The sequence below is a fragment of the Tripterygium wilfordii genome, chromosome 5, assembly GCF_013401445.1.
Source record: "Tripterygium wilfordii isolate XIE 37 chromosome 5, ASM1340144v1, whole genome shotgun sequence".
Classification (NCBI taxonomy): Eukaryota; Viridiplantae; Streptophyta; class Magnoliopsida; order Celastrales; family Celastraceae; genus Tripterygium; species Tripterygium wilfordii.
This window is the reverse complement of record NC_052236.1, coordinates 1,899,552-1,916,695: the sequence shown is the minus strand read 5'-3', so window position 1 is coordinate 1,916,695 and position 17,144 is coordinate 1,899,552. Positions and strand designations below refer to the sequence as shown.

The 17,144-nt window shown below is 34.9% G+C and overlaps 1 protein-coding gene across 1 annotated transcript; it reads left to right on the top strand.

The window, feature by feature from the left end:
- Positions 1-1,452: 1,452 nt before the first annotated feature.
- Positions 1,453-16,045, top strand: LOC119998913 (protein TIC 40, chloroplastic-like). Its single transcript, XM_038846387.1, has 14 exons — positions 1,453-1,979; positions 2,723-2,834; positions 3,024-3,081; positions 3,204-3,221; positions 6,000-6,300; positions 7,630-7,736; positions 7,836-7,890; positions 8,728-8,797; positions 11,320-11,360; positions 12,761-12,806; positions 13,511-13,605; positions 14,572-14,675; positions 15,252-15,299; positions 15,696-16,045. Exons 1-14 carry the CDS (start codon positions 1,736-1,738, stop codon positions 15,753-15,755), a joined length of 1,359 nt encoding a protein of 452 aa, XP_038702315.1. The 5' UTR covers positions 1,453-1,735; the 3' UTR covers positions 15,756-16,045.
- The last annotated feature ends 1,099 nt before the right edge of the window (positions 16,046-17,144 follow it).

Here is a 17,144-nt window from a genome sequence, read left to right as displayed (position 1 = left end):
GATGATTAGTATCTATTTCATTCAATCTAATTACATATTTAACTAATGATAATTTATATAATTATTGTGATATCGAAATATAAATATGCAAATTATAAAATTTTTAATCCCATTTTAAAAAATTGATTAATAGTTTTTAAATAAACTCTTAGTAATTTACTTTTATGTAAAATAGAATCAACTCTAGCATCCTCATAAAACAATGAAAAGTGATTAAAAATATCAAAAACTCAATGAGGATTTTATAAAAAAAAAATTTCAAAGAGATTCTACAAGAACGTAAGAGAAAAAATCAACAACTTCACCAAAATCCCTGACGATCTGCAAATAATGGAATTAGTGGTCAGACAACAACCAGATATTTACATATCAATAAGGCAAAGATGCAAGTATTATACATTGTTTATTGCTTTTATACATTTCAATAAACTATCTATAACATTTTCAAAAATATCTTTAACTAAAATTTGAGAGTTTGTTGTGTCATCAGTTGTGTAGAATTTTGCGACTGTCTAAAGACAAAGAAGTTACGCAGCACATTGATGTATGGAAAATGAGGAAAAAAGTATTGTAGTTAACAAATGAATGGCTACATTTTCTGATGGATCTTGGACTACAAGGAAACCTAGACGTAAAACTTCTAATGGGAATAAAATTATTCTTTCGTACAAATGCAAGACGTCTTGGATGACTTATATTGTGGAATCTGCTTCTATCTATCAACCAAGATTGCTATATGTTTTGGTAGAAGAGCATTTTATCATCTATGTTTAGAGAGGACAAAAATGAAAGAAGACAATAAAAAAAGGTAGAAGAGCATTAACAAAAATGCTGACAGGAACAGATCGCAAGAAAATCGACATTGGAATGGTTAAAAAAAATACATTCGAGAAAATATGGAGTTAAAATTAAAATGTATAAGGTGCAATAAGTAGAGTTGTATAAACTAAAAAAAGTTGTCTTGATCACTAAAATAAATGCATTTAAAATTCTAAATATCATGTCATCTAAAAAATTAGCTTATTATTCAAAAACATATGTATTACAATAAAAATACCATATCAATTTAAATGAGCAATGCAAAATCTTTCTAATTATTATAATTAATAGATTGTGAGTATATTTGAATTAGTTTGACACAATTCCTCATAAATAATTATTCAAAATTAAATTGATAATCAAAATAATTACTCCCTCGGTGAGATCACAGTGTGTAAAGCTTAATTATTCAAAATTAAATTAACAATCAAAATCATTATTCTCTATCAAAGTGTATAAACTTGAGTAAAGAAATTGAAACAAAACATTAAATATGAAAGACAATATCTACAAAATATTAATTAAATTGAAAAAAAAAAGATTTCTACTAGTTTTTATGAATTATGAATTCAAAGGGTGCATGTAGAAATGTCGTGATAGAGTGTAACATTTCCCAATAACTTTCGTTATACACCCGTACATGAAATAATTACGAGCAAGGCACTCTATTCCATGCTCTATCAGCGAGCACGGAGAACTCCGCTCCACCTAATCCTCCTTTCTTTTCTATTCGACTCCGATTGAAAATTCGGGGCCAGTAATTCCTCCATCTCACTCCAAACGTGAATTTCTCTCTTCTTTGAATACCCGAAGACCAGTGTGAAAGTGAAACTCTGCAGTATCTGTCTGTGCTGATAGATTCCGAGACTCCGTAGTCGATAACATAATTTTGGGTTCCTATACGGTCTGTTGAATAATGGAGACATTCAATATGGCTCTGGTTTCCATTTCTTCTCCGAAGCTGGTGTTGGGATTCACTTTCATGAAAAACCCTACTGGAGAAGCCACTAATACCAGGATCTCCCCAGTTGGTTCTCGCCTCTCCTCGGTTCGAGGTACCGGGGCTGTTCCTCGCGGTTACAGGATTTCCATCGCTGCTCTTGCTCACTCTCATAGATTCCGCCGAAGCACTGCAGGCACCTCAAGGATTTCACAGGATGGTAAATTCATTTCACGTTATTTCCTCTCTGTTTTGCTTGGCAGAATTTGTTAAAATGAAGAATTAACTGCAAGTATAAACTGAAGGATGCTACCAGAAACGTATAATTCAACTTGGATAGTGATTTTTTGCTAATTCTGCTGAATTAAGAATGCCAATATATGACAGAGTAACTTGTGAAGTGGGGATTATATTATCAGTAAAAGAATGCCCACTCTTTTTAGGTTGGAAAAACAACTGGTGTTAGAGAATCTCTCGCAACTGATTGAATTCCCTGATATTTTTATCATAAGAAAAGGTAAAGGTGCAAACTTGAAAAATGCATAGGAAGTATACAGAAGAAACACGTCAAAAAGAGTATGTTATTTTAGAGATGCTCACATGAATCCTAAGCTCCAATAGTTCCCTGATTGATCTCTTGATCCCGCTTTATGAGCTGAACCACCTGAATGAAAGAAAGAAGAGTTGTGGGCCTGTAAGAATGATGATTTTCTGAAATACTTAGCTTTTTTTTTAAACCCTAGAAGAATTCTATGAAATTACAAGGACTAGAAATATAAGTGAAAAGAACACAGTTTTCCGAGACTCAACTTTGAGTTTGGTTTTCTTCTTATCAAAGCTTTCTTATGTGTTATTTTTAATTTTTCCTTGTGTGATTGCTCTAATTTTCCGCACTTCTAGTCATTTTCTTCTTCTTTTGCTTTTATAATTGTGACAGTATTTGGTGCTATTTTTGTGATACAGTTCTGAGGGAATTAAACCCTGAAAGTTTCGCTAGTATTTCTTCTTCGAGTAGTCAAGAGACGTCTTCAATTGGTGTTAACCCGCAGCGAGTGCCTCCTCCAACTTCGAACATGTAATTGAATTATTCTCTTTAATTGTAGTCCTTTTGTCTTTTCTATAGTTTCTTGAAAAGGTTTGGTATAGAGTATAGTTGATCATGGATCCACAATTTTGTAGCAGTTTATACTTCTTTGGTTCTTTTGCCTTCCCATTTTCCTGTATGATTGTTCTTGTTTTTATAATATTTGGATTATGCTTGCAGGGGTTCACCTCTATTCTGGATTGGAGTTGGTGTTGGGTTATCAGCACTGTTTTCATTGGTGAGGACAAGGATTACTAATGCAATTGAAGTTGTTTTGTCGTGTACTTTTATCAAGCAGAGGTCTTCTGCATTTTTTTTCTCTCTCGGCTAAATTGAATTGATTTTTGGTTAAAATGTCAGGTTGCTACAAACTTAAAGGTGAGTGCTTTTCACCTACTAGGTAAGTGTATAGCCTATGTGAATTCAATTACCGTTTTATTTCCACTGCTAATTAGCATCGTAACATCAAAAAATGGGGATCTTTTACATTTATGTTTTAGGAGTTAGGACTTATCAACTTGGTTTTGAGAGAAGCTTTAATTTGACATGTTTCTTGATACGTCATATTGAAAATTCATTTCATTATTTTTCATTCATCATTTGGTTCGTGCATCCCTTAATTCAATAGCAGCAAATTCATTTGATCACTAGGTAAGTTATTAATCTAATTGCATCTGGTAAACCACATTTCTAAATGTTAGAAGATGCTTCAATTTAATTTTTGTGCATTTGTAGTAGAAAAATAGCTGCATGTATTCTAAATGTTGTTATATCCAGTTATCACTTATGAATATCTTGGACTATCTTTTATTTATATTTTCTTACTGTTTCATTAACAACATTTTTTAGCCAACTTAGCAAGTGTAACTGTGTAAGGCATATTAGATGAACAATCTGAATTTTATTTTCACCTAGGAAGGATGCAATAAAACAAGTTGAGAGAGGAGTAAGATGTAGTGAGATAGAAGAATGCTTAGTTTTATTTTTTTTCTTTATTTACTTAATAAATTTTTTTTGAATGAAAAAAGTTAATAACTTAGTCATTTGAACCGTGTAGCTTTATTTTTTTGAATGCAAAAGAAATTTTATTAAGGGGAACTAAGAGAGTGAACCCAGTAAGGAAGCTACAAAATACAACTGAAATAGGGAAAGAACAAGGAACAGAAAGAGTACTACGTTATATCAAATCTCAGAGTTTCTATAAAGTTGATACAAGGTCATAGAGAGCCAGTTATCTTATCCATGATCTTATCCAATTCAGATTCCTTTCCATCAAAGAGGGTCTATTGTTTTTTTTCAGACTCCACTGACCAGCGAGTGATCATAAGAATACCAAGCAGAATTTTCCTTTTGCCCCTCTCCTCAAAGAGTGTACTCCACCCCATTAACTCCGAGGATAAATTTGTCACTTGTAACCCTGCTGGTACCATCATATTCCATATGGTTTTCCAGATTGTTTTTTGGTCCAGATGCACTGTAATAGAATGTAATAAACAGTTCTGAATCATTCTTACATAAGATACATCTATTTGTGATCGCAACTCCTCTCTTTGCAGATTATCCAATGCTAGAATCTTGCTTTCAACTGTTTTCCACTTTTCCGTAACAAATCCACATCCATACCTGCCAAAGCCTGGAAGCCCAAAACGAAGCCAAACACTAGCCAGTTAAAGGACCCAAATTCAGCCAGCGTACAAGCCAGGCCTGCTAACCAAACTACCAAAGTGCCAAACTCCAGACATGGCATCAATAGTGTAACCCAACAGTTGCAAAACAATAGCGAAGACCCAATCCTTTTCAAGAAGGCCCAGAAATTCGAAGATAGTGATGAGATTCCAACTGATTTTGGAATGAATAATGCGTTCTATAATTTTTCCACACGAAGGGGATTCACAGATCCAGAGTGAGGAAGCATGTAGCTTTTGATAGGAAAGAATTGCAAAAGATAATTAATGTAATGAATTCTCATTAATTTCTTATATGCATTCATGGAGCTGATCTCAACATAGTTTTGGATGTGGGCCTTGATGTGATGATAATGATCTTATTCCCCAACTTGGTTGTGAAGAAAACTTTTCAAGGAAAGACAGACGAGAAAATTGAAAAGTGAAGTTGAAATTGAACCTACTGTAACCATCCTCCAAGTCATCATAACCCTGAAATTCACATCGATGTACCTGAAAGCAAAAAATAGAAATTTTGACCCATTGAACATCATATCCATCAAAGACCCCTCCAAAAAAAGTATTCAATTTATCAACGTTCTTGGCTAGACACGTTTCACAATGTGCCATTCATATGTTTGCCCATAACAGCTGCTAGCCTCTCAGTCGTGGAGTTGCGCATTTGGTAAACAATAGCAATAAACCCAAAAATAAACCAACACACAGAGAGGGGGTTCGGAAAAAAAAAGGGGGGCGGGGGTAAGATGGCAAGCTGCATATCATGCCTAAACCATTGTAAAATCCGAAGAAGCTTCTGTGAGTATAAGCAATGGAGAGAAAAAAATCAGATGGAGACTTCTTAGAGGGAGAGAAAATCAAAACGATGGTACAAACTATGGTATTGGAATCAAATCCTGATTAAACTATATAAGGTTGTTTGGTGGTAAGTGCCTTTGCTGAAAGACAGAAGGAGATATTATTTTACCATCAGTTGCCATGTCATGCGAAGAAAAGATATAATTGTTGAACGATATGGATATAAAGGATCAGTGGACGTTGTGTAGACTTGGATATGATTGATTGGTGATAGTGAATTCTTGATTTGAGGAGTTTAAGTAGATTTTATTTGAGGAATAATGTAAAAGATAAACAACTCCGTTGCACAAGGCTCCCGCAGTGTGCAGGATCAGGGGCATGCAGGATGTATGCGGATCTTTTCCTCACATATTATGTGGAGAGATTGTTTCTAGTAATTGAACATGTGACCTCTAGGTTGCACCCCAACAATTCTATCACTAGGCCATAAAAAAAGAATGTGGGGAAACATTGGTACATTTTTATGTCCATAAAAAAAGAGAAGAATTTTTACCATAAATTTCTTCATCCTGTCTGCTAACATAATGATTTGGCATGTCTATGGATGTGGAAGAATGCTCATATATAGGAACTAACTTACACTGTTTTCATCCAATTGTCTTATTTCTTCTTTTAGAAATATGCTATGCAGCAAGCTATGAAAACTATGATGGGCCAAATGAACACACAAAATAGTCCTTTTAACAACGCGGGATTTCCTTCGAGTTCGCCTTTTCCATTTCCTATGCCTCCAGGATCAGTGCCTACCACCTCACCTTCTCCTCCTGCTTCCCAACCTGCTATTACGATGGACATTTCTGCAACAAAAGTGGAACCAGTTCCAACGACTGAAGTCAAAGAAGAAAGGAAAGATGAGCAGGGGAAAGATGAAACTAGGAAAGACCAAACAGCGGCAAAGAAGGAACAAAAGAATTATGGTAATAAGGGAACTCTTCCTTTTCTGAAACACGTTCTGTGTATGTTTCATGTTACATGTACTGTGCTTGGTATAGTTTTAAGTGTAAATCGTGGCTTTATTTCTAGTAGTGATAATCGAATTTGGTGCCACTTGGCATCTTGGATCTTCTTGTTTAATATTTGGGTAGTATGGTCCATCTCTCAATTCCTTTATTTGAAATTTATTCAGAATAATTTTAATCGTTTTTGGATTAAATGTTTTTATTGTTAACTCGTCATCGATCTAAATTTAATTTTGTAAGTTTGATAGAAAGGGGAAAAATTTGACGTCCTTTGGAGAATGAACCAAATTGCAGAATTATTTGATCTCTTGATTCAAATTTGGAAACCTTCTTCTAAATTTTCCTGGATACTCATAAGTGATAAATTAGGATCATCTCTCTGAACTGTTTAACTTTTTTTTTTTCACATAATATGACTATTCGAGAGTTGTGACTTATGTGAGCATGTGTGCGACCTTATTTTTTAAATTTGATAATTGCTTGGTATGAGTCTGTAAATCAAGTATATATACATAACCACGTGCCCCTCTTGTGGTACACTTCTGTACATCTTAATAGAGCTTTCTTTCTGACTCTGAACTACGAGTCTATGACGTGTTCAAGATGGAAGGCTAATACTTTCATGGCTGTTAATTTTGAAAGTAGAATTAGTGGTTGAGATAATGGGCTCACTGCATTGCTTATTAATGAAGAAATTTCATTCAGATGCCAAGATGTGAAACTCAATTACTAGAGTTATACAAATGGGTTTTGTTGCCAATTCTTATGTCGTCCATGGTCACACATCAAAAATTCTGTGTATTGTTCTCACATTAGGAGCAGTATGTCACTCATAGAATATTGACTATTCAAGCCAGCTAATGCTCACAATACCAAAGTTGTGTGACTGTGGAGCTTTTCTGAAAATACCTAAATTAGTGCCTAAAATTTCAGTTCATGAAAGGGTTGATTTCTTCTTCTGTTCTGGTTTATACATGACATTTATGGTGAGAGCATAATCATTCTCTCCTTTGCCTCTATGTGCTCATAAGGGCCACATGACAATATGTGTGTGTGTGTATTCGCCCTCACTCAAAGCAAGCATTGTATCCTGAACTGTCAGACATGGAGATGATTGTTAGTGCCTCACAAGTTTGCTACTTGTTAGAAAGTAAATACACATGACTTCTGCTAGTCATCTGCTTTTTGGTTATTCATGCATGTGTTGGATTTGTAAGACCACCCTTGCATGTAAAAATTTTGAGAAATGTTTTATACTTAATTCTCTCATGCACCTTCGGTCTGCAGGTTTTGTAGATGTTTCTCCTGAAGAAACTGTTCAAAGTAGTCCTTTTAAAATCGTTGAAAATGTGGATGAGACTACTTCGTCGAAGGATACTCAATCTGGCAGGGAAGTAAGTCCTAATCAGTACACAAGTCTGCAGAATTTGTGGCACTTACGATTTTCAGTTGTAGTGATTAATTTGTTTGAACATAATCTGATGACTTCTTAGAATGGAGCTGTGTCTAAGCAGAGTGGAGGCGCCTTCGAGGCCTCCCAGTCTACTGGTAAGTAAGAAGCCAACTGCACCTAGATGTCATTTTATTGACTAAAAAGTCCTTTAGATTGCATTATCATCATTATCGTCACTAAAACCTTTATCCCAGACAATGGTTGCAGTCAGCTACACGAATCCATATGAGAAATTATGGAGAATCTATCACATGAACCTTTGTTTTTTTTTTTTTTTTTCAGACTAGTAAAATGCTACACTCTCAGCTAATCCTATTAGTGTTCATGTCCTTTTTTTAAATCTTTTCATCAATGTCCTTTTGGGCCGCTTCTTTTTTGTATCTCCTACTTGAATTTTTAGAACTCTATGCACCACCACATTAAATTACTCATTTGGTTTTGTTCTGGTTGTTTCATTTGCTTGTCAATGCAAGTTTAGAATCCCAGTCGACATTTATTTATGCTCTTAGTTTTCTGATTTGTTGTTAAAACATGTGGAGGTGCTTCGTAGGCTGAGTTTATGAATAATGTTCAATGCTTGCCTAGATTTTTGTATGCCTTCCTGTAATTAGAATATGCTCGTCTCCATCTGCATATATATATATATGTATATATATATGTTTGAAAGGCCTTTTTACCATCTAATCATTTGTTGAATATAGTCCATCTTTTTCTTATCATATAAAGTTGAACTTTTTGCTCTTGTAGTTACAGTATTCATGATTGTTGGTACTTCTGGCATCAGTTTAACCTGGACTAGGAGTTTATCAGCTGAGTCTTTGTAGACTTCTACTCTGCCCTTGATAGCGCTGTTAATTAGTTTCCATATTTACCTTAATTATGGTGTTTTAATGTTAAAAATAATCCATAATTATGCTTCCTTGGAAAAGCAGGTTCTGGCTTGTCAGTCGAAGCTCTGGAGAAAATGATGGAGGATCCGACAGTGCAGAAGATGGTTTATCCGTAATGCTACTTCTTTCATTTTACGCATTCGTTTTACTTTTCTGATTATGATATGATTATGATATGTTTAATTGTGGAATAGTATTTGTCATTAGATAGGAATATGTCTAGAGGGGGTAACCTGCCTTTGCTTCCCAAACTGGCCTTGCCTGATTTTTTGTCTGATTTTGAATGATGGATTAATCTTAGAATGAAAAAAGGACTTTGCCACCTAAAGTAGAGTTGGTCTTATTCTATTTAGGTATAATTTGATTCCTACAAATTGTGACCTTTTAATTTTAAGAATTCTGGGGAAAAGGATGGCTTTTAATAAAAAAAATTTAAATTTTCTATTAAGATTTTGAACTTTGAAGTACTTATAGGATTTGCAATACTGCAGTTCTTATTAATAGGGCTAGGATTATTCGGAAATTTCTAAACATGTGTCTAAGCTAGAGAACTATGTTCAAGATTGTAGGATGCAATTAATCACAAGGTATGATTCCAAGGAAACTATATTTGCAGCCTTCCTTATATTTTATTCCTTCCACAGCATAAGAGTCTGGGTTGCATTAATTCCAAATATGAATATCTTATCTTTAGAATCCCATATCATTGTTAGAGTTAAGTTAGGTCCAATCATCTGAAATCGACAAATTACTATATTCAATGTTCATAGGATTGAGCAGCTGTTGTCTTGTGTATATTGGTATCAAAGCAAGTAACTATCATGGATAGCTTCAACTTTGGTATCTAAAAGGAGCCTCTATATTGAGTTTGATGTGATGAAAGATATGAGTTCCGAGTTGAGGTTCTATAGTCTTGAATGGAGACGGTATCTATCCTGATGGAAAATTAGAGCTGAAAACAGGAAAAGAACCATTCTGGGTTGCACCCCCTTGGTGCCGCTAATAAAATTTTTCTTTTCAAAAAAACAGGAAAAGAACCACAAGAAGAGGTTATGAAGCCTATTCCATAGTAAAGTCACTGCAAAAGTAGGCAGAAAAGAGAATCCTGGAACCTGATATAATTAATGGGCAGATGAAGGACATGAAACCACAAGTATGGAAAAGAAAAAGAGCACACTGAACTGCTAGAACAACAAGCAGTTTATATTGGGAAACTTCCAAAACTTCTTGACAGAGATGAATTGCATCAACAGAACAAAGATGCACAGGTAGCAAATGTAGTAGTAGTAGGTTAATGGAAGAATCAACTTCTGGTCGGGTTCATATCATCTCAAAGACACTTAAATAAGACTCCTGTATCACTCCTGCAGGGGCCTGTAAAATTGAAAAGAAAATGATGGCCATACATTCATTACTAAAATGAAAAGGATGCAAGAGCCTACCTTCCTTATTCTAGTTCCAAATTGAATCAATTTGTTCTGCCCTAGATATTCATCTATTTTCGTTATTCCTGGTAAATTTATCACTAGATATTGATGATGGATGTTATTACAGCAATCTCGACCTTGAAGGATAAGCCTGTGTTACTTCTTGTTAATCCAAATAAAGCGTGCAATGTATTCAAGGGCTTTTCACCGTGTCTGCACATGGACCCTTAGGGTATGCCCCTCGTATTTGTACAGTTTATATTTCAATAAATCACTTACCAAAAAAAATGTATGTACATGGAATTTTGAAGATGAGTTTTTTTTGGAACCAAGAGGGAATGGCGCAGACAACAGAGGTTACAAAAAGGAGAATTAAAAATCTAAGGAATCCATTGTGAGGGTCTAAAAAACTTAACGAGCATCGAATTGACTAATAAAAAGTTTGACAAAACTTTTATATAAACCAAACCCTGTTAGTTGCCCATCTGATGCTATCTGTGCTAAGAATGATGTCATTCGTACGAGCCACAACAATGGAAAATAGTATCGTCCCTGCTTTTTCCTATTCCAACACCAAGTTGAGCTTAGGTTGGGCTGTTGGAACAGATATTAGTGTTTGGAGTTGATACTGATAGATAGAGGAAGTGCGGGGAGAATATGAGAATAAAAAACTTAGCTTTTAGTATTAGTAGAATTAATTGTTTACATATCAAAACTGTCATGTTGATTCTTTTTTATTTTGTAAATTTGATATCAATCCTTTGTAGTGATTACTGAAGAATGAGTGCTAACTGAATTTAGGGTCATGGATTGAAGATCAGAAAAAGGTCATATTTTCTGAGCTTTGAGGCACAAACAGTCTTCATAGAAATTGATTCTTGTGATGAGTCCATCTTGTGCTATATATATGTCTGTTGATCGGTTTTCCTTTTTGTAGAGTATTTGTAGTTTTTCGTGCTGATGCTCCCCATCCTCCTTACATTTGTCTCTTCAGAACTGAATCTTATCGTTTCTACGAGGGTTCTTCCTCTGACTGTTTCCACTTTCCTAGAAATATGTGCTGGACCTTTTCTACTCTGTTTTTTTGTTTTTGTCATTTTGTTCAACTATTTTGTCCCATAAAGATTATATTGGTACTTGTTTGAGTATGAGTTGGTTACTAGTATTTCTTGTGTTGGAATATTTATTTTACATTTATACCTTACAGATACTTACCCGAGGAGATGAGGAACCCTACCACCTTCAAATGTAAGAGAAATGCATGCCTCCCCTTTTCTTGGTTATGATTGTTGGTCAATTTTTAAAGTTACGGTACCAGTTCAGCAGCTTTTGAAGTTAATTTGAGAACTCAAGTGGTAGTTGTATATCGTCAGCATTGGGCCTGATGCAGGAAGCCATTAATTTTTTTTTCTTTTTTTTTTAAATCTCTTCCTTTATTTATGATTTATAGAGGTTTATACCATTGGTTGAAGGAAACATTAGGATACCTAAACCTGATTGACGTAGACATGCGTAATGACTTCTAAAAAAAAGGACCTGGAAGCATTCAGGCTTGCTAAAAGGAAAACCTTTTCCTCTAAGAATTTTTTGACTCTTAAAAAAAAAATTAATGGCTTCCTGCATCAGGGCCAAGTGGCATCTGCTTCTTGTTACCCCCAACTTGACCATTCTTTTCATTTAACATTTTCCCAAGATTTTCAAATATCTTTTATTAATCTGTTTATGTATTTCATTTCCTCCTATTCCCTTGACAAAACATGTGACTGCTACTTAGAAGGTAACCCAGGAACCTTCCTGTCCTACTGCCATTTTTGAGAAGTGGAGAATCTGGAATCCCTATCTAGGCTAGGGTTGGGGTAAACATAAATGGTGCCCAACCTGACCTGATTCTGATTCTTTTTTATGCTTGCCCTGAATTTTTTTTATTTAATTGCAAACTTACTGATAGTAGAGTATGTCTCACCCTTGAAAAGAAATTAGGCAGCTCTAATGTGGGCAAGATCAACATCTTTGAAGATTCACTAATTCTTCACTCACTCAAACTATATATAATTATTTCAATGCGAGAACTGTATGGAGTGCAATGTATCGGAGACTGTACCAGCAAAATGTGCTTTAGAAAAAGTTTACATCAAGTTATATATTAATGAATAATGGACCATCTACTGATACTGGATGAAATGTGTCACAAAATTGTAGAGTCAGCAAAGAATTTGTATGGTTGATGTTAGTGTGTGCTACTATAGGATGGGGTCAAGTTTTGAAATTCTTCATCTTTAGCGCTATTCAATGGGAGATGTACTCTCCATTAGTCTTATGATGGGTACTTATGACTTGGTGGATTGGATATATGCGGGTGTGGCAAAAACTTCATCCAAGGTGGGTGGGGACGGTATTTTGGTTGTAGGAGGAGGACAAGAAGGGGAACTTACCCCATTATCTATTGCAATTCTTCCTAACATGCTTCACTACTCATTTTGTTTTCTGTTGTATTGTTCTTGTTCTTTTATCTGATAGATCATTTTTTATGTATTTATTTTTTTTTAAATGCAAGTCTAGTTACATGGTATGAATTAATCAATCTTAAGCAACAATGTGTAAATTATAAATGCTTAAAAAATTCCTCTTTCTTTGTCATGGATTGATAGGGATGCTGCAACATCCAGAATACCGTAAACAACTTGAAGACATGCTGTGAGCTCCTTTCAAACTCTTCTCTTTTAGTTTTGGATTTAATTTTCTTATCTTATGTTGAGCTTTCAAACACAATTATGTTGAGCTCCTTTCATGATTCACAAATTTGTTATTTTATTGAAACCATGAAACATGATTCAAATAGTTAACTGCTTAAGATGTTTTTAAGAAACAGTTAGCTACTTGCAATTTAAATCCTAAAAATGAGTGAGAGTCTTATTGTCATGTTTTTGGACAGCATCAATGTGCAGCTGTGTCTTAAATTACTAAATATTTGTGTTCCCCTGTTTGTCAATATACTCCAAGCCTTCTTTCGTGTTCATAATTTTTCTTTCCTTCTTTGATGTGGCTATAATTTTTAGGTGATTGACTATGGTATCAGGTGTTATTGTATTCCAGCTGTATTTAAAGTTCAATGCAGGAGGTTTTTTCCTATCTTGATTTCAGATTTGGGCATTATTCTCTTGGCACCATATTGTAGGAACTTTTGCGACTGATACTTGAAGTTTAGAATGTTGTTCTGGCTCATGAACTTGATTCTATGACTAGTTTGATGTCCGTTACTGAATCCATTTTCTTCCTCTGCCTCCTTAGGTCCAGTGCTGTCTCTCTAATGACATGTTCATTGTTGTGGACATTGCATAAGACCTCAGTAGATTATGATGAATATAAATTCTCATCCTGAATTTCTTGATGTATTTTAGAAATAATATGGGTGGAAGCGGTGAATGGGACAACCGTGTGATGGATACATTAAAGGATTTTGACCTGAACAGTCCTGAGGTTAAGCAGCAGTTTGGTGAGTTTGCTCTCTATTGGGTATTCCATGTGTTGTACATGGATATACGGATTTTGATTGTTCCTTGTGTTTACTCGTTGCTATTTTTACTATTTAACTAGGTGATGAGTGAAAATATAGTCTTGTATTGTTCGGTTCAGCTATGGAAAGTTGACTTGCTGAGTACCTGGTTGATTTGGTCCATTTGGTTACAAATACGTGTCTATCATGATCCATTTAGGCAATTTTGGTACTCTTTAATAATTTCTATTTAAATTGTTTTCGGCATCATAAATTGTATGTTATAATTTTATTTCCTTTCTAAATTTAAGAGAAAAAAGGTAAACAACACACGTGCACAAGGCTCCCGCAGTGAGCAGGGTCGAGACATGCAAGATGTACCCAGACCTTATCCCACATAATACGTGAAGATAAGGCTGTTTTCATGAATTGAACTTGTGGCCTCTAAGTTGCACCCATGCAACACTGCCACTGGGTCACATGTCATTTTTGCAATTGTGGTTGCCAATACATTTTTTTAACACTATCTTAAATGAATTATATAAGGCTACAGTTCTCCTCTAATTGCATTATTTTCAAGTTAGCTAGGCTTTACTTTTGTTGGTTTAGGATGGACCTAGTGCTGAAAATAATTTGTATATCGATTTGTGATGTGAGTGTTAATATTCATTGAGGCCTATTGTTCTTCTTATAGATACAACTTCAAAATGTTGTATGTTTGAAAAGATTTTGTGTTGGCTACTTTGAATTGCTCTATTTATTGGAGGATCTTGGACATAAATCTATGCTTATGATTAGAAATTTAGAACTCATTTTATTGTAACCAAGGACTTCATGTTTTTTGTATATGTCAATGTGTTTGCTGGTGCTGCACTCTGAATATTATAATATAACTTTGTTTATCATTTTAGGTGATCCCAAATTGTTTATGCATAAGCATCAGTTATATCGTTATTTACCTTGCAGATCAAATTGGGCTTACTCCTGAAGAAGTGATCTCAAAAATTTTGGCTAATCCTGAAGTTGCTATGGCATTTCAAAATCCAAGAGTTCAACAAGCAATCATGGAAGTATGTCTTTTCTTAAAGTTCTAAATTAGCACCTGGCCTAGTTTCATTGGTGAAACTGCTAAGTGTTTTGGTTCTGGTCATGACTCATTATTCTAATTACTTATGAAAGTTATCTCAAAGCCATTATTAGTATTGTTGGTTGAATCCAAATATTGCTGGCATGCTTGCCTTGTGGAAGTTGAACTGTGTCGGCTTTTGACTCAACTTAAAAGATGATGAAAATTTTTCTTTGCCAGTGTAAATACTCTAGCTTCTGCCCTCAAAACGGTATAGATTCTCAGAAAAATCAGTCTTAGTACATTGTTAGGGGAAAAATAACATGAATTAACATACAAAAGCTAAGTGGTGAGGGTCTGTATGAGAATATTATTTTGCTTACCATTAAATTCAAGCGCAATCTATTATGTTGTTGTTTTATCTTCTTATTATTTTTTTCCTTATTATTGATATCTGGCTATACCCATGACATGTTCACTGTTGCCAGTTAATGAATGGTATGGGATTACAGTATATGTGTAGCTGAAGTATTTAATCAGCCTTTGTTGTCAGTTCTTTATAATTTTGTTGCTTTTGCAGTGTTCGCAGAATCCGATGAGTATAACCAAATATCAAAATGATAAGGAGGTATAGCCAGACATCGCATCTTAAATCAACTTTTGTCCTTCATGCTAGTGTTAACGTAGTTACTTATATTCTCCTTGCTTCAGGTTATGTCGTTAAAAATTTATGTTTTCTAGTAAGGATCTTCTTAAAATCTTCGATGTCAAGGTTTTGATTGTTTGTGTCTGGGTTATTTACATGTATTCTTTTAGTTGATATTGATACTGAAAATAGGTTTTCACTAAAAATGTTTTATTCGCTGGTGCTCTGGTTGACTGTGTCTTCTGGTTGTTGTTCAGTAATTGAAATGTTTTGAGTTCAACTCTCTGTCTCATCAGGCTTAAACGTATGATTTCGGAAAAATCATCAATGCGATGTGAAACTTCAGAAATTTAATCTGAATTTTGTCTCCCATTTCAGGTTATGGATGTTTTCAACAAGATATCAGAACTCTTCCCCGGGATGACAGGGTCACCATAATCTTGTCCTCTATACACACTCTTGCTTCCTCCTGATGCTAATCATCTCACTCTTTGCTCCAGGCAAGGGGAGAAGCGAGCTTCAAATGCATGGACTGCACATGGTTACTTGGCATACCTGAGACCATATTGAACTGAACTGGGTCTCAGGTTTATGGTTCCAGATACCTGCTGCTAAGTGGTGACATTAACTGGGCCAAGCTAGAAGTTTTTTACTTTATTTCTATAGCTAATATAATATCATGACATTAGAATCTTTTTGAGTGCCTTCTGCAATGTTGCTTTTCCTCTGATGGGCGTTTTTAATTCTTAGCCGTGGAGTTAACTGGGTTTATATGGAGATACCGATACTATGAAAGAGATGTTATCTGTCCGAGGTTCTAGCCATTGTCAAAGACTCAAAGCCAGTGTCTAGTGCTAACCTAGTCATCATCTCAGCCTCCCATTTTTCCAAAAGCTTGTTTGTGTATCATCACAGAGAAAAATCTGAATGCAAAAGTAAGAGTTGGTCTACTAGGTTGGAGTTCACTTCACCCACTTTTGAAGTTTCAGAGCCTAGGGAAAAAAAAAATTCAATGGATGTGTTCCGGCAAAGGGATGCCATCATTGTAGAAACCTTGCAAACTCCAGCACCAACGTCTACATCCTCTTCTGGCATGGAGGGGGGAAGTACAAAAAACACCTCGTGCAAGATGCCTAATATTTACAACCCGCGAGTGGTTAAAGGTCAAGAGGTTAACGTAATTTGCGTAACAATTAAAATAATAGTGAAAACAAAAGTTCTAGTCTAAGAGCATCTCCAATGACAAAAATAAAAAATGAGGCATCAAAACACTCATTTGATTATTACTAGCTGACAGCCCGCGCTTTGCTGCGGGTAAATTATGGTTTGTTGGATGTGGATTGAGGCTGAATAATTATATTGTTTATCAAGATTTTGAAAGAAATTTTGTTACTCGCACATAATAACGATGGATGAAGGGATAATTGTATACAGGTAGTCATAGAATGTAGGGAGAAATTTCATAATTTGGTTTTTAGTTTAGGGTTTTGGTGTTGTTTAGAAAAAATGAATCACACTTCTAAGCGTCGATCGTGGTTATCAATATCATACTTATTGAAGACAGAAACGTGGGTTGCAAATTCTGAGAAAAACATAAAGAAAGATATATAACACCTAGTGAACACTGACAGTCACAAAATTCAAAATATAAAAAATACAAAATGCTGTGCATAGAGACGTTGGTGTACGAACAGGAAGATCAAACAACCACTCTGGTATACAAAATGCAAAATAAACCAAGGAACATTAAAAAAGTGAGAGTTTTTATTTTGTTGTCTTGTGTTCTTCATGGCTTGGTGGCATGGCTTGAATCTTTATCTTTAATTC

Bases quoted from the DNA above. Each gene is read 5' to 3' on its own strand.
- LOC119998913 (XM_038846387.1), top strand. From the start codon at position 1,736: ATGGAGACATTCAATATGGCTCTGGTTTCCATTTCTTCTCCGAAGCTG. The intron at 2,835-3,023 runs GTAATTGAATTA...TTATGCTTGCAG, and splicing joins CCTCCTCCAACTTCGAACAT to GGGTTCACCTCTATTCTGGA. The intron at 11,361-12,760 runs GTAAGAGAAATG...ATGGATTGATAG, and splicing joins GAACCCTACCACCTTCAAAT to GGATGCTGCAACATCCAGAA.